Source organism: Elephantulus edwardii, unplaced genomic scaffold, assembly GCF_000299155.1.
Source record: "Elephantulus edwardii isolate Elephantulus edwardi_28Jun2011 unplaced genomic scaffold, EleEdw1.0 scaffold00510, whole genome shotgun sequence".
Lineage (NCBI taxonomy): Eukaryota > Metazoa > Chordata > Mammalia > Macroscelidea > Macroscelididae > Elephantulus > Elephantulus edwardii.
The window spans coordinates 129,902-147,053 of record NW_006400260.1 but is presented as its reverse complement, the minus strand read 5'-3'; the positions used below and the strand labels follow the sequence as shown (position 1 = coordinate 147,053).

Below are 17,152 nucleotides of genomic sequence, written 5' to 3'. Positions count from 1 at the left end.
GTGACTGAAAAGACCATGGCCTGAATCAGGTGTACCTTAGTCCTCAAAGTGACATCATTGCTCCTTTATATTTTGGAGATGTCCTGGACTACAGACTTTCCCAGTACAATTTGTCTCCTGATCTACTGGTTGCTAGTACCAATGGTGTTGACTGTAGATCCAAGTAAAACAAATCATTAACCGTTTCAGTCCTTTCTAAATCTATTATGATGTTGTCCATTGGCCCAGTGGTGAGGACGTTTGCTTTTGTGATGTTCGGATGCAATCTGTATTGAAAGCTGTAGGCTTCGATCTTCTGCAACAAATGCTTCCCATTCTCCTGTCCTCCTCACTTTCAGCAAGCAAGGCTGTGTCCTCTGCATAATACAGGTTGTTGATGAACCTTCCTCTGATCCTGATGCCACATTCTTCTTCAAAGAGTCTGGCTTCACAAATTATTGGTTCAGCATACAGACTGAGCTCTTCCTCTGGGGTGAAGTGGTGGGGGAGATCGTAGCTGGTGCATTGCAGGGTGTCATCAGCATCCTTAATCTTAACCATAAATGCCAGTAACAACCCTTAACCAACTTGTTGTTGTTGCTGTTGTAATGTGCCATCAAGTCACTTGCGACTCATAGTAAACCTATGTACAAGAGCTCTAAACTCCGTTCTATCTTGTGCCAACCTTGCTGTCTCAAACACACTCATTCCCACCACTCCACTTACAGAATTGATCCATCTCATCGAGGGTCTTCCTCTCTGTTGCCGTCCCTCCACTCTCCCTAGCATGATGTCCCTCTCCAAGGACCAGTCCCTCCTTGCAACATGCCCAAAGTATGTCAGACGAATCTTCAGAATCCTTGGCTCCAAGTAGTATTCCAGCTTGTTACAACCAAAAATATTTCCAGACATGGGCAAATGTATCTGAGGGTACCAAATTGTTCCTCTTAGAAAACTACTGTTTCAGAGTAGGATGTGCTTGGATATATTCCCTCTATAAAATCCACTTGATGTAATGTATTCCCTTTCTATCAGAAATACATGCTATGCATCAGAAAGCTGGACAATGACAAGGGATGACAGAAGGAGAATTGATGCTTTTGAACTGAAGTGCTGGAGAAGAGTACTGAATATACCATGGACTGCTAGGAGAACAAACAGGTTCATCCTGAAGAGGGTGGAACCAGGATGCCTCTTGGAGGCAAGGATTCTGAACTTCGTCTGACAATACTCTTCTCCAGTACCATAGCTCAAAAGCATCAATTCTCCTTCCATCATCCCTTGTAAAGACCATGGCCTGGATCAGCCACATCTTGGTCTCTAGACTGGCATCATTGCTTTTCAGTACTGGAGAGATCCCTAGCAGCAGACTTTTCTAGAGCAATTCTTCTTTTGATTTCGTGGCTGCTGGTGCCAAGAGTGTTGATTGTGGAGCCGAGCAAACTGAAGTCCTTAACAATCTCAATCTCTTCACCTTCTATCATGATGCTGCCAATTGGCCACATGGTGAGAATCTTTGTTTTTTTGATGTTGAGCTTCTTCAATACATTTTGAAGCTATAGTTCTTGACCTTCTGCAGCAAATGCAGAAGAGGTCATCCTCAGTTTCAGCAAACAAGGATGTGATATTTTACTTTAAGATGGTCAAGAGGGTGAAAGCTCCCACAATCACCTTTATTACATATGTTGTTGACTTCGGTTTCACGTCTTCAAAAGCAGCTTCTCACAAATGAGCAAAGTCATGATCCTCTAAGACGTGAGTTGACCTCAGGAGGCCAAAGATGAGGATTGCAAGACGTAGCAACAAAAATACAGGAGACCTAGTTAAAGTTTAATTTTGGATTAATGAATAATTTTTAAGTATAAATACATCCTTAATGTTGTACGAGGGCAAGGCACAGCTATGGTCCAGGGGGAGACTTTTCCCCTGCCTTGTGCGACATGTGAGTTCCCTCCTCGACCGACATACTTCATGCACAACCACCACCCACCTGTCAGCAGAGGTCCTGCTGATTCTATGCTGCTTAACAGGTTTCACTGGAGCTTCCAAGCTACGCGCTGGAGATCTTTCAAACATCATCCAGTGAAAAACACAACAGTCCTGTGGATCACAGTGGACCAACTGTGGTGCTGGCCATGCCTGGGGTCGCCATGCCATGACTTGACTGAACAGCGGCCAACAAGATTTCACGAACCATCCCACTGCTGTCAAGTTGCTCTGATCCACAGCACACTTGTTATTGTTGTTATGTGCCGCCAAGTCACTTGCGACTCATAGCGACCCTATGTACAACAGTCCTAAACCCTGCTCTGCCCTGTGCCAATCTCGCTGTCTCTGACACACTTACCCCCATTACCCCAGTCACTGAATCAATCCACTTCATAGGGGGCCTTCCCCTCCTGCACTGTCCCTCCACCCTCCCAAGCATGATGTCCCTCTCCCAAGGACCTGTCCCTCCTTACAACGTGTCCAAAGTATGTTAGATGGAGCCTCAGAATCCTTGCCTCCAAGGAATCATCCAGTTAACCCTCTCCAGGATGAATCCGTTTGTTTTCCTAGCAGTTCACACTCATTATATATATATATATATATAAATTTTTCATTTAACTGGATGTGCTGTATTTTCTCAATTCTAGGAAGCCCATCATGCTAGGAAAAGTGGAGGGATGACGAAGGAGAGGAAGACTCTCAACCAAGTGGATTGACACAGTGACTGCAGCAATGGGCTCAAGTGTATCAGAGTTGGTGAGGATGGTACAGGGTATGACAGAGTTCAGACCTGCTGTTCACAGGGTCACTATGAGTCATACTCAACTTGATGGCACCTAACAACATAAGAGGGAGAAACTAAGCTGTTCCTTGGAGGCAAGGATGCTGAAGCTCTGTCCCACATACTTTGGTATCAGGAGGATCCAGTCCTTGGAGATGGACAACCATACTTGGAAGGGTCAGCACCAGAAAGGAAGACCCTGGATGCGATGGGTTGGCACAGTGACTGTGGCATTGAGGTCAGGTGTGCTGGAGATTGTGAGGTTGGCTTTGGAAAAGAGCAAGTTTCAGGGCCATTGTTCATAGGGTCACTATGTGTCATGGTTGACTTGATGGCAAGTAAGAGCAAGAACCTCCCAAAGATAAGATTATTTGATTCTCATCCAACAAGACGGCCAGAACCCCCTCAGGACACCACCACACTTCCTAAAGTCTAATGGATGGAGGCAGAAGGGACAAACAAGATCCCCTTCATCCCTTTAGCCCTTCAGTACCTGGGCGAGACCTCCCCGTCCCTCCTCTTGGCCACCTCTGCCGGGGCCTACCCTCTTCTGCCCTTTATACCCACTTGGAGAAATTCCACTGATACAATGATCCTCCAAGGGTTAACCTTCCTGATACCAAGTCACACTTTAACTCCCTCCAAGCCAAGGATTAAAAACTGTGCATGCAAGGGTCAGGCTGACAGCAGACCCTGAAAACGGAGGTCCCTCAAAGTGAGGAAGGCTGCAAGGGAAAGGGAGGGCCTGAGCCGGAGCGAGGGAGGGGAGGAGGGACGGCCCCGGCCAGGCTGTTGTCCCCCCACAGAGCCAGCTCAGATCCTGCTCCAGGCGCAGCTCAGCTGCGGAGGTCACGGCAGCCCCTCTCCTCTGGTGGAGGACAGCAGGCAGAGGACTGAGAGACGGCGATCCCGGGACTGGACGTCCTCAGCCCCCAGCCGCTTGGCCGGGCCTGGCCCCATGGCCTTCAATGACCTCCTGCAGCAGGTGGGGGGCGTCGGCCGCTTCCAGCGGATCCAAGTCACCCTGGTGGTCCTCCCCCTTCTTCTGATGGCCTCCCACAACACCCTGCAGAACTTCACTGCCGCCATCCCCACTCACCACTGCCGCCCGCCTGCTAACGCCAACCTCAGCCAGGACGGTGGGCTAGAGGGCTGGCTGCCCCGGAACAGGCAGGGGCAGCCCGAGTCCTGCCTGCGCTTCACTGCCCCTCAGCGGGGACCACCCTCGGCCAATGGCACAGGGACCAACGTCACAGGGGCCACGGAGCCCTGTGTGGACGGCTGGATCTATGACCACAGCACCTTCCCCGCCACCATCGTGACTGAGGTGAGGACCTGCACCCCCTCTCCAGCACCAGGCAGGCTCTGCCATCCCCCCACCCTGCCCCAGTTATTTTTATATCTTAAAAACTAGATATGTGGTTGCTGTTCAAGTCAGAATCCACCCATACCTGACCAGCTAGCAGGTTTTCAGAGGCAGGTAAATCACACAGGAGGAGATTGCTCCCATGTGCAATATTCCTCTGGTGGAGCAGATGGGGTATTCGAACCATGCGCCTTTGGAATGGCAGCACAGCTCCTTGCCATTAGGCTACCAGATCTTCCCTCTGTCTGCCCCTCAGACACACACATAGAGTCTGAAGTTCTTCAGACACCAAGGTGGAAAGAGAGAGAATGAGACACAAAACAGGAGTCTGTGCAAAAAAGGAGACTTGAAACTCAAAAAGGTCCCTGGGTCACAGAGGGCGACAATGAGGGTGATACAGTCCCCAAGGGGCCAGTCGAAAATAAGGGGAAGGGGGTCCCTCAGGGCACATAGGAAATGGGGGAAGGGGCTCCCTCAGGGCCAATCAGAAATAGGGAGACGGGGCTCCCTCACAGCCTGGGCTCACCTCTGCCGGGTCCTTGCCCTTTTCCCACAGTGGGACCTCGTGTGCTCTCACCGAGCCTTACGCCAGCTCGCTCAGTCCTTGTACATGGTTGGGGTGCTGCTTGGAGCCATGGTGTTCGGGAACCTGGCAGACAGGTCAGTCCTGGGGAGGGACAAGGGCCTGGGGACTCCTTGGCTGGGCATACCGGGCCTCCGTTGGAGGCTGGCATTCCCATCTGCAGCTGGTTTGAGGACAAGAATCTGTTAATTCTCACGGCAACTCCACATGTGTCACAGTAGAAACTCCTCGTAGTGTTTTCAATGGCTGATTTTTAGAATTACACCTCTGAGTCTTTCTTCTGAAGGGTCTCTGGATAGATTCGAACTTACAACCCTTCAGTTAGTAGCCTAGCACTTAAGCGTATGCACCAGCCAGGAATTCCAAGAGAACCTTCACAGTCTTATTCCCAGAATGACCAAGACATGAGCACTGCCGTCTGATCCTAGAGTTTTCCATTCTTTTTATAACAATAAAAACTCTCTCTCTGAAATTCCAGTAAACTTGACAGATTAAAGCTGAAATGCTCTGAAGGAAACAGAATACTGGTCCAAAACACTGCCTCTGTCCTTGGCTTCTCCAGCACGCTCTCACACACACTCACACGCAGCAGCCCGGAGCACTCCGACGATCCAAAGGGCTCCCAGGTCACAGCATCAACACCTTGGCTCAGGCCCAAGCTAGGCATTCCACAGACGAGGGTGGAAAGGGGCAGTTCCAGAGGGAGCTGGGGAGACGGGCAGAGAAGAGGCTCCGGCTTCAAATCCTGCCCCACAGTTCACAGGCTATGTGGACAAGTGACACTATTCCTCCTCCAAACCGGATCATCACAAGTGGGCAGGGCATGTGAACGAACGTACCTGGGACACTTCATGCATCCTCATGCTCAGGGGACACTTCCCTCCACTCTCCCGTAGTCAGCAATTGGGCAGGACTAGAACCCAGGGCATCTGGTCTCCAGACTGCACAGTTCACGGCTGGGGTAACTAGCCTCTGAGACCAGTTCTCTGTACCAGATACAGGCAGCCTCATTTTACTGTGCTGTGTTTTGTCACACAGATACTGCCTTTTTTCTTCTTCTTTTCTTTTCCACACACTGGAGGTTCGTGGCAACTGTGCATCCAGCAAGTCTTTTGGTACCATTGTCTTTATTTTTTAATTCTTCTTCGTACAACAATTCATTTACATTGTGTTCCATTCATATACACTATGTTCCATATAATCCTCACTCACATTGTATTTCATACATTCATCGACATTGTATCCCATAGAATTAATTACCACTGATCTATGCCTATTATTGTAAAACAACAAGTACAGCCAAAAGAACAAACAAATATGTCTTGGAGCCAGTGGGCTCTTTAGAGGCAAAGACAATAGAGCTTTGTCTCACATACTTCTGGCACGTTTCTAGGAGAGGCTGTTTTTTGGAGATGCTATCATGCTTGGAAAAGGGGAGGGTCTGCAAAAGAGAAGGTCAGTGACTGCCGCAATGGGCTCTAGTGTGTCAGGAAGTGTGAGAGTGGCACAGGACAGGACAGGACAAGGTTCAGATCTGTTGTACATAGAGTCACTATGGGTTGCAATCTACTCGACAGCACCTAATGCCAACAGCAGTAACATGCTTATTATTATACTATCTTTTCATTCGGTACCATTTTTCCAACAGCATGTGCTTCCTGAAATATTGTCCATATTTAATATATGTGTTTCTGTCACATATATTAAATATGCACAATATTTCAAACTTTTTTTTTTTCACAATACTGTCGTGCACCTCATAGGCTACAGCACAGTGTTAGCATCATTTCATGACTACTGGGAAACCAAAAGCTCTATTGTGATATCCTCTTCACTGGGGTGTCTGAACTCACAGTTTCTGGGAGGGATGCCTGTTCTTCAGCCATCACCCCCTCTCTTCTCCTCCCTGCCCTGCACACCCCATCTTTCATCCCCTGGTCAGTTACCCAGGTCTTCCCTCCTACAGGCTGGGCCGCCGGAAGATACTGATCTTAAACTACCTGCAGACGGCAGTGTCAGGGACCTGCGCGGCCTTCGCGCCCAACTTCCCCACCTACTGCGCCTTCCGGCTCCTCTCGGGCATGTCGCTGGCTAGCATCGCCCTCAACTGCATGACACTGAGTGAGGGACACCAGAAAGGCCACTCCTGCCCCAGGGCTCTCCGTCCACCCGGCAGCCCCAGGTCCAGCACCACCCAGCTGTAACCCTTCACCTTGTCCTAACCCTCTTTCCAGATGTAGAGTGGATGCCCATCCACACCCGGGCCTATGTGGGCACCCTGATCGGCTACGTCTACAGCCTGGGCCAGTTCCTCCTGGCCGGCGTGGCCTATGCCATGCCCCACTGGCGCCATCTGCAGCTGCTCGTCTCGGTGCCCTTTTTCATCTTCTTCATCTACTCCTGGTTCGTGGGGCCCAGGGTGGTAGGAGGTGGTGCCATAGAAGCCCAGGTAGTGGCAAAGGGCACAGCATCTCTCCAAGAGTACTACACACCCAGCCTCAGAGAATCAGAGAAGGTCAAAGCCAGAAGTGCAAGCTCACCCCAAGTAGACACCATAGTTAACAGATGGGCAAACAGAAGATTCCCTCCTGCCCGGGTATTCTCTTTTCTGGTTTCCCCCAAAATCTCCATCCTGCTTTCTCCCCTACCTGGCATCCAAGCTCAGCTTGTGGATTGAAGAATGAGTCCTCTCAGAGCTGGTTCTGATTCTATAGAGAGGGAGGTAGTAAAGGTTCATAGTCTTACCTGAAACCCCATGACAGGCCCCTGTCCTTATGCCTGGATGTAGGGACTGGGAGTGGGGCCACGCTGACTCCCATCCTCTCCTGCTCGCAGGTTCTTCATCGAGTCAGCTCGCTGGTACTCCTCCTCCGGGAGACTCGACCTCACCCTGACGGCTCTGCAGAAGGTGGCCCGGATCAATGGGAAGCAAGAAGAGGGAGCCAAACTGAACAAGGAAGTAAGACCCTGCGACTTCTTATGACTCCTTACTACCAGGGCAGCACATTCCCCTTTTCCCAATCCCTGGCTTTCTAAGCAGAGGGTGGGCTGGGAGGACCCTTGGAAGAGGCCAGGCCCTAAGCACTGCCCACCTCTGCAGGTGCTCCAAGCCAGCCTGCAGAAGGAGATGACCACAGGCAAAGGGCAGGCCTCAGCCCTGGAGTTGGTGCGCTGCCCCAGCCTCCGCCACCTCTTCCTGTGCCTCACCATGCTGTGGTAGGCCCAGGCGCAGCGACTGGTGGACAGAGAGGCAGGCACATCGAAAGGGAAAAGGCCCGTGGGGAGGAGCTGATGCGTGGGTGGGAGAAGTCAGACAGAGGGAGGAGGCAGCAGACTGACGACAAGTGAGCGATGAGTGAGGGCAGTCACCCCTCCAGGGAGTGCCCCGAAGGACCAGGTCCCTCCAGCTTGGGCTCTGTCCCCAAACTCTCCTTCTCCATCCACCAGCCTTGTTCCAATTAAGAAACACCTCATTGGGAATAGTGGTCCTGGGTCAACAGGATTACATCCTGAAGGCAAAGACCTATTTTGCTGGAAAAACATTCAGATATATTACTAGCCTGTGAGAACTCTAGATAAAGTCAATGTTGTTGTTGTTGCTAGGTGTCTCTGACTTGACTATGACTCATAGAAACCCTATGAACAATGGCTCTCAACGCTGCCCTATCCTCAGCCAACTTCACTGTCTCTAATCCACCTGACCTCGTTGCCGCAGGCACTGAGTCAATCAATCCATCTCGTCAAGGGTCTTCATTTCTTGTGCTGACCCTCTACCCTTCCAAGCATGATGTCCTTCTCCAAGGACGGGCCCCTCCTTACCACATGCCCCAAGTATGTGAGACAGAATTTCATGATTCAAGCAAACAGATGTTAAAACTGCCTTTGGCGAGCTCTGGTGGCCTAGTGGCAAGAAGCAGCACTGCAATCCCAGGATGTGAGGTTCAAATCTACCAGCACCAGATGCTCTGCTGAGGAAGGAGGGACAATCTCCTCCTGTACCAGTCAGATCTGATTTGACAGTATACACATTAAAAAAAAAAAAGTAATACAAAACTGCCTTTAAGGGGCTCTGGGCCAGAGCTTCCTTCTCATCGCCACTCCAACACCATCCTCCCATCACCACAGCAAATCTTACTCCACACAGTGAAGAGAGGCATGGAGAGAGGAAACACAATGTTGCCAATGACCTGCTTGCTTCTAATTTGGGGGGGATTCAAGCTACTATGGGTCCTAGCCAGAGAGTTAGGTAAGCTTCCTTTTGTGTACTGTTAAAGGTATATGACACTCATTCCAGGACCATGGACAAGTCCTAGAAATCTCTGGCCTCTCCCAAGACCCTGGCCCTAAAGATTTGGTCTTAGTAGCTCACCTGTCCACCTCAATAAGCCCAGCATGAATAGATAAGATAAAGACCAAAATTAGGTCAATCTTGTACAGCAAATTTTCTAATGCACTAGCCGTGAAAAGCTTGGGAATTGGGGAGTGGGGGGTATGAGAGGACTATTCCAATACTAAAAAGTTAAAAACTAAAAGTCAGAAGAAGCAGTAACCAAGAAAGATTCTAGGTCCTTCCACGGGATGCCTGTGTAGGCCACTCTTATTCGGAATGAGTGTCCCTCTTTAACACGTTGCTGCAAATGACGGCAAATGTGTTTCTAGCATGGTCGTCAACTTTAAAAGTGTGTGACAACGTGTTAAGCGTGTCTGACAAATCCACACTCTTTTCCCTACCCCACTAGGTTTGCCACTAGTTTCGCCTACTACGGGCTGGTCATGGACCTGCAGGGCTTTGGGGTCAGCATCTACCTGATCCAGGTGATCTTTGGGGCTGTGGACCTGCCTGCCAAGCTTGTATGCTTCCTAGTCATCAACTCCCTGGGCCGCAAGGCTGCTCAGATGGCCTCGCTGTTGCTGGCGGGTATCTGCATCCTGATCAATGGAGTGGTACCCCAGGGTGAGCATCCATGGGGATTTAGGCCCCTCCCACCCTAGGCTGCATCCCCAGACGTGGTCCAACTTCTCAGGAGGCAGGGGAGCCATTTCCCTCAGCCCCCACTCCCAAGCTCCCTCTGGCCCTTTCCTTTCTTCTAGACCAGACCATTGTTCGAACCTCCCTTGCTGTACTGGGGAAGGGCTGTCTGGCTGCCTCCTTCAACTGCATCTTCCTGTATACTGGAGAGCTTTACCCCACAATGATTCGGTAAGGGGGAGCCTGGAGGTAAGGGGATGTTAGTATCTTGGTGTAAGTTGTTCTGCACATCCCAAGGCCCTTCTCAACACCCATCATAGCAAATGATACTGAAAGTACTCAGCACACACTTCCTGGGTCACTGTCTGGGCCACACAGGCAGGGCCTCCCTCCAAGCCTTTACCTGAGCCTAGAAGAAGGTCTCTAAAGGGGTCACCAACAAGGACAGAATAGAAAGCCCAGATAATCTACCCACCTACCTATAAATCAAGTGGTACACCTGAAACCAAAGAGCACAAACACGAACGTTACTCCCCATCATGGGAACTACACTTTTAAACACTTGCACATGAGTAGATCATAGATAAACACAGCACTGCTGGGTTTTTTGGGGGGTTGCTGGGTGGGAATATGTTTTGGCATTAAGAAACAAAACCCACAAGTTAATTTTAATAATTGGATGCAGTAAGTATTTCATGAATACTGCACTGGAATACATAACAGGAAAGGCAGTTTGAAAGGAATGGACAATTAGAAGCCATTCGTGCAACAATTCGTAGTCTTACAAGGGGAACTGAGGGGAGGGGAAGGGAGAAAAGTATACGTGAATGAACAAATAATTTAAAAAGAATGGGACAAAACATACATATGAGCCTTTTACAGAAATCATCAGATGTGAAAGATGTGTTAAGCTTCCCCAGACTATTTGGATAAGATCCCTGAGAGGGGATAGTTCTTCCTGTATGTCCATGTAGAATTTCAGGAAAATAATGGTAGAAAGGTCAATATGTAACAGGCATTGTCAAAACTCTTTCCGAATAGCAACTCACTGGATCCTCATAACAAGTCTATCAGAATGTTGTTAGGTAAAATGAGTCTACTCCAACGCATAGCATCCCTATGTGCAACAGAGCAAATGATGCCTAATACCATCATCACACTATTATTACTATCACCATTTTACAACTAAGAAAACCAAGGCACAGAGACGGCAAGTGACTCGCCCAAGGTCACACAGCCAGGATTTGAACCCAAGCATGTTGTCTCTGAGTCTCTCATAAAGCATGCTCTTAACTAGATCCCAAGTCCTTTCCCCTGAAGATACCAATCCAACAGGTCTATGTGGGGCTGAGACAACTGAAAGTAACTTTAAAACCTCCAGTAATAGGAGAACCATTTCTTTTTTTTTTAAATTTATTATTTTTCTGTGCGTGTACCGTCAAATCAGATCTGACTGGTACAGGAGGAGATTGTCCCTCCTTCCCCGGCAGAGCATCTGGTGGATTTGAACCGTGCGCCTCTGGGATTATAGTTGCAGCTCCTTACCACTAGGCCACCAGAGCTCCCCTAGGAGAACCATTTCTAACCAACTCTTTCCTTTGACAGGGAAACTGAGGCTCAGAGAGGAAAAATAATTTCTTTGCCTTGGTTACAAAGTGAATTAAGGGCAGAGGCAGAATTAATTCCTAGATTTGCCAATTCTCTGGCTAGCTTCTCTTTTTTCCGGTCCAGACGTAAGCCAAGTAGGAGTAACCATCAAATGGGAAACAGGGAACAGCCAGGGATGTCCTGACCAGAGCTGGGCCTGAGCTGCCCGGGTGCCAGGTGTAGCCGGCACCTCTGTGTTCACACCAGAACTGTGTCCCCACAGGCAGACGGGCCTGGGCATGGGCAGCACCATGGCCCGGGTGGGCAGCATCGTGAGCCCTCTGGTGAGCATGACCGCCGAGCTCTACCCCTCCACCCCTCTCTTCATCTACGGCGCCATCCCGGTGGCTGCCAGCGCAGTCACTGCTCTCCTGCCTGAGACCCTGGGCCAGCCACTACCAGACACGGTGCAGGACTTGGAGAACAGGTGAGCTACACCCTCCCTGCGGTGCCAGCCCCAGCCTCCAGGTGGAGCTTGACAGAGAAGAAGGTGCCCCAGAGGAGCAGGGAGGAGCCCACCCCAACTCAGAGAGTGCAACCCCTCACCCAGAACCGGGCTCTCCTCCCTGCTTTCCACACTGGCTGGGCATCTTGCAGTCCTTCCTGCGTATCTCTGCTGCAGGGAGCAGGAGATGTCTGGGGCAGAGAGTGGGTGGCAGGCAAGCTGAGTGGGGAGCCCCTGGGGACCCCGCTCCTGAGCTGCATGCCATGCCCCCCACACCAAGCACCACGTCTCTGCCCACAGGAGGAAAAGGAAACCAAGCCGACAGCAGCGAGAGCAGCAGAAGCAGATGGTCCCACTCCAGGCCTCAGCACCCGAGAAGAATGGGCTCTGAGGACTGAGAAGGCACCTCCCAGGACCCTCAAGGGAGTGAGGGGCCTGTGGGGCCCGGGCATCCCTACAAGGAGAGGGGAGGGAGGGTGGCAGCCCAAGCGTGGGGGCTGTGGTTCTGGGAAATACTTCCCCAAGGGGTCCCCCTCCCCAGAAAGACCACATCATAAAAAAAGTCTACTGGTGCACTGTCTCCCTGTGTCTCCTTTGTGTCCAGTGTCACCACCTTCTGTATCAGCCCACTTCTAGCCCAAGGAATTAGGCACTCCAGTCCCCATCCCCCACCCCCTGGGATGGAGAACTGGAACAGACCCCTTCCCCCATCCCAACTCTCCTCCCCCTTCCTCCTTCCTTCTCGAAGACACTCAAATAAAACCCAACCAGCACCAACTCCAACCCACCCACAGTGGCGGTGGCCCGTGTATGTGAGAGCGCTCTGTGGGATTCTTCCAGAACTACGTCACAGGCCTTTCTTCTGAGGAGCCTCGGGGCGATTTTGAACTGCCAACTTTTTGCAGGGGGCGGATTCTGGAGCCAGTAAATCATAAGGGAGTAGACTTCCCATCCTCCTCCTGCACAGCAGCTGGTGGATTTGAACGACATGCTTTGAAGACTGCAGTGCTGCTTCTTACCACTAGGCCAGCAGAGCTCCCTAGCTTTAACTTTTTTGCTGTTGCTGTTGCGTGCCTTCAAGTCAGAACCGACCCATAGCTGACCTTCCAGTGGGTTTTCAGAGGCGAGATTTTTCAGGACGAGATTGCCCATCCTCCTGCAGTACGCTTCTTGCCACTTGGCCACCAGCACTCCCGATCCCATAAATCACACGCACGGCCGCTGTGCTGATTTCAAGTCGTACTGACCCTACATCGAGTTTGCCCACTTTTCTCCTGCAGAGTGGCTGGAAGATTCAAACATTCTACTTATTAACAGCCCCACAAGTCATGTCATCATGTCACCCGGGAAACTTTGTTGTTGCTGTTGTGGTCCTTGTTGTCGGCCACTGCGTCAGAACCAACTCAGAGCTGACCCTCCCGTGGGACTGTCCATCTCTCTCCCACAGCGCAGCTGGTGGACTTGAACTGTGTGCCTTGGGGTGGGAGTGCAACTACTTACCCTCTAGGCCACCAGAGCTCAGAGCAACGTTAGCAGCTCATAATCCCACTGCCGTGGAATCAGATCCAACTCATGACCGACCTCCACTGGGTTTTCAAGGCAGTAACCCTTTAGGGGAGACTGCCCATCTTTCTCTCAGCAGATCACCTGGTCATTCTGAACTGTTAACCTTTCCCACGTTGGGTTTGAGGTTGGCAGGGTGCCTCTCGCAGCCTAGCCACTCATTCTCTCACTAATTCATAGCAGATCCTTCATGCGGTCGCTGAGGCTCTCAGTCCCACAGGAGATCACACACCTTTCTGCCCCGGATTCAAGCCACCAGGAAGGCGCTGCCTTTGGGTCAGCAATGCAGCTCTCCACGAACTATGCCATCAGAGCTCCCCTAGAAGCCCACCGTTTGGAAATTTTACTTAAGCACATTTTTGCCCTCTCCTTTCCCAGACAGCAGAAAGAGACTGGAATGAAACAGCCAATCAGAAGCTTTGTCCAAGGCTCCTCATTCTCCTCCTCTGTAAGAACAAATGGAACCCTCGGGCCACAAAAGGAGGAAAGGACACCAGCTGTGCTTCGCGGTGCTGGCCTCAGCTAGATCCCAGCCGGGTGTGGACACACGTGGGCTTCTGTTTCCAGCTCTGCAGCTGCACGTTCAATCCCTTGTTGCTGTTGGTAGTTGCTGTCAAGTGGAGTCTGACTCCATGGATACTGTGTGTGGTAGACCACCCATGTGACACACCCGTGTGACACACTCGTGTGACACACCCGTGTGACAGGGTTTCCAAGGAGCAACCTTCAGAAGCAGACCACCAGACCTGCCTTCTGATCCACGTCTGGATCTGCTGGGAGTGGAGCACTTAACCATTTGGCCATCCCGGGAATGCTAGTTCAGGGTCTGATAGTCTAATTCTTCCCAGGGCACTTGCTGAGTTTTCTTTGTTGTTTTCGCTCCTGCAGGCTCCGGAGCTGATGGGCAGGAGAGGAGGGAGAATACAAAGGGTAGTACACAGCCAGAGGGAACCAATACGGAGTGCTGACGACATGCCAGGCACTGTGCTAAGCATTTCACTTTTGTAGCTTCATCAAGTCGGCCCATTTATGGTGACCCCGTTCCCAACAGGATCAAACTGATGTGAATCATGGACTTTCTTTGGCTGATTTGTAGAAACACAAGGCTCTATCTGAAAGCACCACAACCTGGTCACCATCACAGCAATATGAAAGCCTCCACTGACAGATGCTTGGCAGCTGCACTTGAACTACCCTAGCCAGGATTCGAACTCAGATCTCCAGCATGGGAGGTGATAATTTAACCACGGAACTACCAATGCTCATTTAATTCTCCCAGTAATCTTAAGGAGGTAAGTACTGCCACTATTCCCATTTTACAGACAAGGAAATCAAGGCACAGAAGGGTTAAGTAACTTTTCCAAATTCACACAGCTGATAAACTGTGGTGCTGGGAATGGAGTCTTGATAATTTGGCTCCAGAATGTGTACTGACCTCTCTACCAGCTGGATGCGCAAGGCACTGGCACTTGGCCTTTTCCAGCCCCAGGACCCAGCTGCTGCTTCTCCTTCTCCATCTGGGCTGAGAAGGAAGAGTGAGAAGGAGGGAGGGAAGGCTCATGGAAGAAACTTCCTGAAAGGAGAGGTGGAAGGCAGTAAAGGGGTTAAGTTAAGGAATGTCTGGTCACCTGTACCAGCACGGACTGACTTCACATCAGGGACGCTTCAGATGACATCAGGCAGCCTCATTGCCACAGTACCTTCCGTTCCACCCTGGTGGCTGAAATTTAGGCTCCTTGCCTCTTTCCCACTTCTGTGAGAAAAACTAGCACATAATATGTATCAAAATTGGGAAGGCTATACACCAGGGATATGTCCTATCTCCATAACTTTTCAATCTATATGCAAAATAGATCATCTGGGAGGCTGGGCTATATAAGAAGGAATGTGGCATCAGGATAGGAGGAAGGCTAACAACCTGCGTTAAACAGATGACACAACCCTGCTTGCTGAAACTGAGAAGGACCTGAAGCATTGGCTGCAGAGGTCAAGGACTGCAGCCTTCAATATGGATTGAAGCTCAACATCAAGAAAAAAAAGACTCTCACCACTTGGCCAATTGGCAGCAACATGATAGATGGTGAAGAGATTGAGATTGTTAACTGCTTCAGTTTGCTTGGCTCCACAATCAATACTCTTAGTACCAGCAGTCAGGAAATCAAAAGACAAATTGCATTGGGAGAGTCTGCTGTCAGGGACCTCTCCAGAGTACTGAAGAGCAACAGTGTCAGTCTGAAGACTAGGGTATGCCTGATCCAAGCCATGGCTTTTGCAATTACTTGCTATGCATCAGAAAGCTGGACAATGACTAGGGATGATAGAAGGAAAGTGGATGCCTTTGAGCTAGAGAAGAGCATTGACTACACCATGGACTGCTAGGAGAACAAACAGGTTCATCCTAGAGAGGGTTGAAACAAGGCTGCTACTTGGAGGCAAGGATTCTGAAGCTTTGTCTGATATACTTTGGACCTGTTGCAAGGAGGAACATCATGTTTGGAAAGGTGAAGGGACTGCGCAAAAGAGAAAGACCCTTGATGAGATGGATTGACACAGTGACTGGGGTAATGGGGGGCTAGGTGTGTCAGAGACAATGAGGTTGGCTCAGGTAGAACAAGGTTCAGAGCTGTTGTAAACAGTGTCCTTATGAGTTGCAAGTGAGTCAACAGCACATAACAACAGCAACATGTATCATATTAGGAACTAAGCACCAGGAGAAAGGGAGACCCTCATCCCTACCCAGGGTCCGTGAAGTAAGTGTGCTTGCTCAGCCAGGCATCTCTACACAAAGCTCATTCCTTGGTAGGTAACTCTGCCCCTCAGCCCTTCTTCCCTGGGAAAAGCCCACATCCCTCCAACTGCCGACACGGTGGTCTCCTAGATGAGGCCCTAAAGTGCAGGCCGAGTTGGGAGGAAGTGGCCTGAAGTCCCCCTGAAAAAGCCCCAAGACCTTTCCTGAGCTGAGAGCAGCCCAAATAGTAAGTCCCTAACTCCCAGGACAAATCTGAACAGAGGTAAAATCAACACGCAGGCTCTGCCCCCTGGAACACCTGTTCCGCGGTGACACTGACATGTCCTCCACCCACCTCCAGCGCGCCATCAATTCCCTGCCCATCATACGACTTACTAGATGCCCACGAGCCAGCAGCCCCACTCCTGCTGCAATGTCTCAGACAGTACTGCCCTTACAGCTGACACTGGCTACCGGGGCAGTATCATCATCAGCCTGGAGCAGGGAGACAGAGCCAGCACTGGGGGGTGGAGCAGGTGGATTTAGTTTGGCTTGCGCAGATCTGGGGGGGCCCTGGGGTCAGTCACTTCCTCTAGCCCGACCTCAGAGCCCTCCATCTCTGCTGTGCTTCGACTCCTCCTGGGGGGTTCTGTGAGCCCTCCGGAGTCTTTCTGCAAGTCAGGAAAGCTGAGTGTGAGATTTGGCTTAAGACTTGATGTTCACAGCCTGCTGGGCCGCTCTCACTGCTCTGAGCCCTTTCCCATCTTCCCGAGTGAGGAGGTTAACTGTCTGGTCTAGTCTAGGGAGGAGGGAGCCCAAATTGCCAAACACTGGGTCATTTCCCCCACCTGATCCAAATTCCTCTGCCCTTTAGACCCGCTTCAACAATTCACTGACCTGAGTGATCTTAATAATTAAACAGTTCGCTCTCAAGTCACAGTTTAACTGGATTCCTGCAAGAAGTTATAAGAACTCCTGCTGACAATCAGGAGGTGTAGGGACACAGCAGACCTAGGGACCGAGGTGCTGAGGAGACAGAAGCAGCCCCTCTCCCTCACGTGCATCGCAACTGGGCCCAGCTGCTCTTTCAAAGTCCGTCTCC

At 50.6% G+C, this 17,152-nt stretch overlaps 1 protein-coding gene across 4 annotated transcripts; it reads left to right on the top strand.

Annotated features, from left to right (window-relative positions):
- Positions 1-3,385: 3,385 nt before the first annotated feature.
- Positions 3,386-12,150, top strand: SLC22A6 (solute carrier family 22 (organic anion transporter), member 6). Of its 4 annotated transcripts, none has more exons than XM_006903108.1 (11): positions 3,386-4,076; positions 4,672-4,775; positions 6,665-6,819; positions 6,933-7,101; positions 7,534-7,657; positions 7,799-7,914; positions 9,438-9,652; positions 9,790-9,898; positions 11,670-11,741; positions 11,783-11,804; positions 12,040-12,150. In XM_006903108.1, the coding sequence occupies exons 1-11, from the start codon at positions 3,708-3,710 to the stop codon at positions 12,148-12,150; spliced, it is 1,566 nt and encodes a 521-aa protein (XP_006903170.1). In that variant the 5' UTR covers positions 3,386-3,707. The 4 variants fall into 4 exon arrangements, with proteins under 4 accessions (XP_006903170.1, XP_006903168.1, XP_006903171.1 ...); XM_006903106.1 differs by having other exon boundaries at positions 11,538-11,741; XM_006903109.1 differs by lacking the exon at positions 11,783-11,804 and having other exon boundaries at positions 12,063-12,150.
- Positions 12,151-17,152: the final 5,002 nt, after the last annotated feature.

Bases quoted from the DNA above. Each gene is read 5' to 3' on its own strand.
- SLC22A6 (XM_006903106.1), top strand. From the start codon at position 3,708: ATGGCCTTCAATGACCTCCTGCAGCAGGTGGGGGGCGTCGGCCGCTTC. The intron at 4,077-4,671 runs GTGAGGACCTGC...CTTTTCCCACAG, and splicing joins CCGCCACCATCGTGACTGAG to TGGGACCTCGTGTGCTCTCA. The intron at 11,742-11,782 runs GTGAGCTACACC...CCCAGCCTCCAG, and splicing joins GTGCAGGACTTGGAGAACAG to GTGGAGCTTGACAGAGAAGA.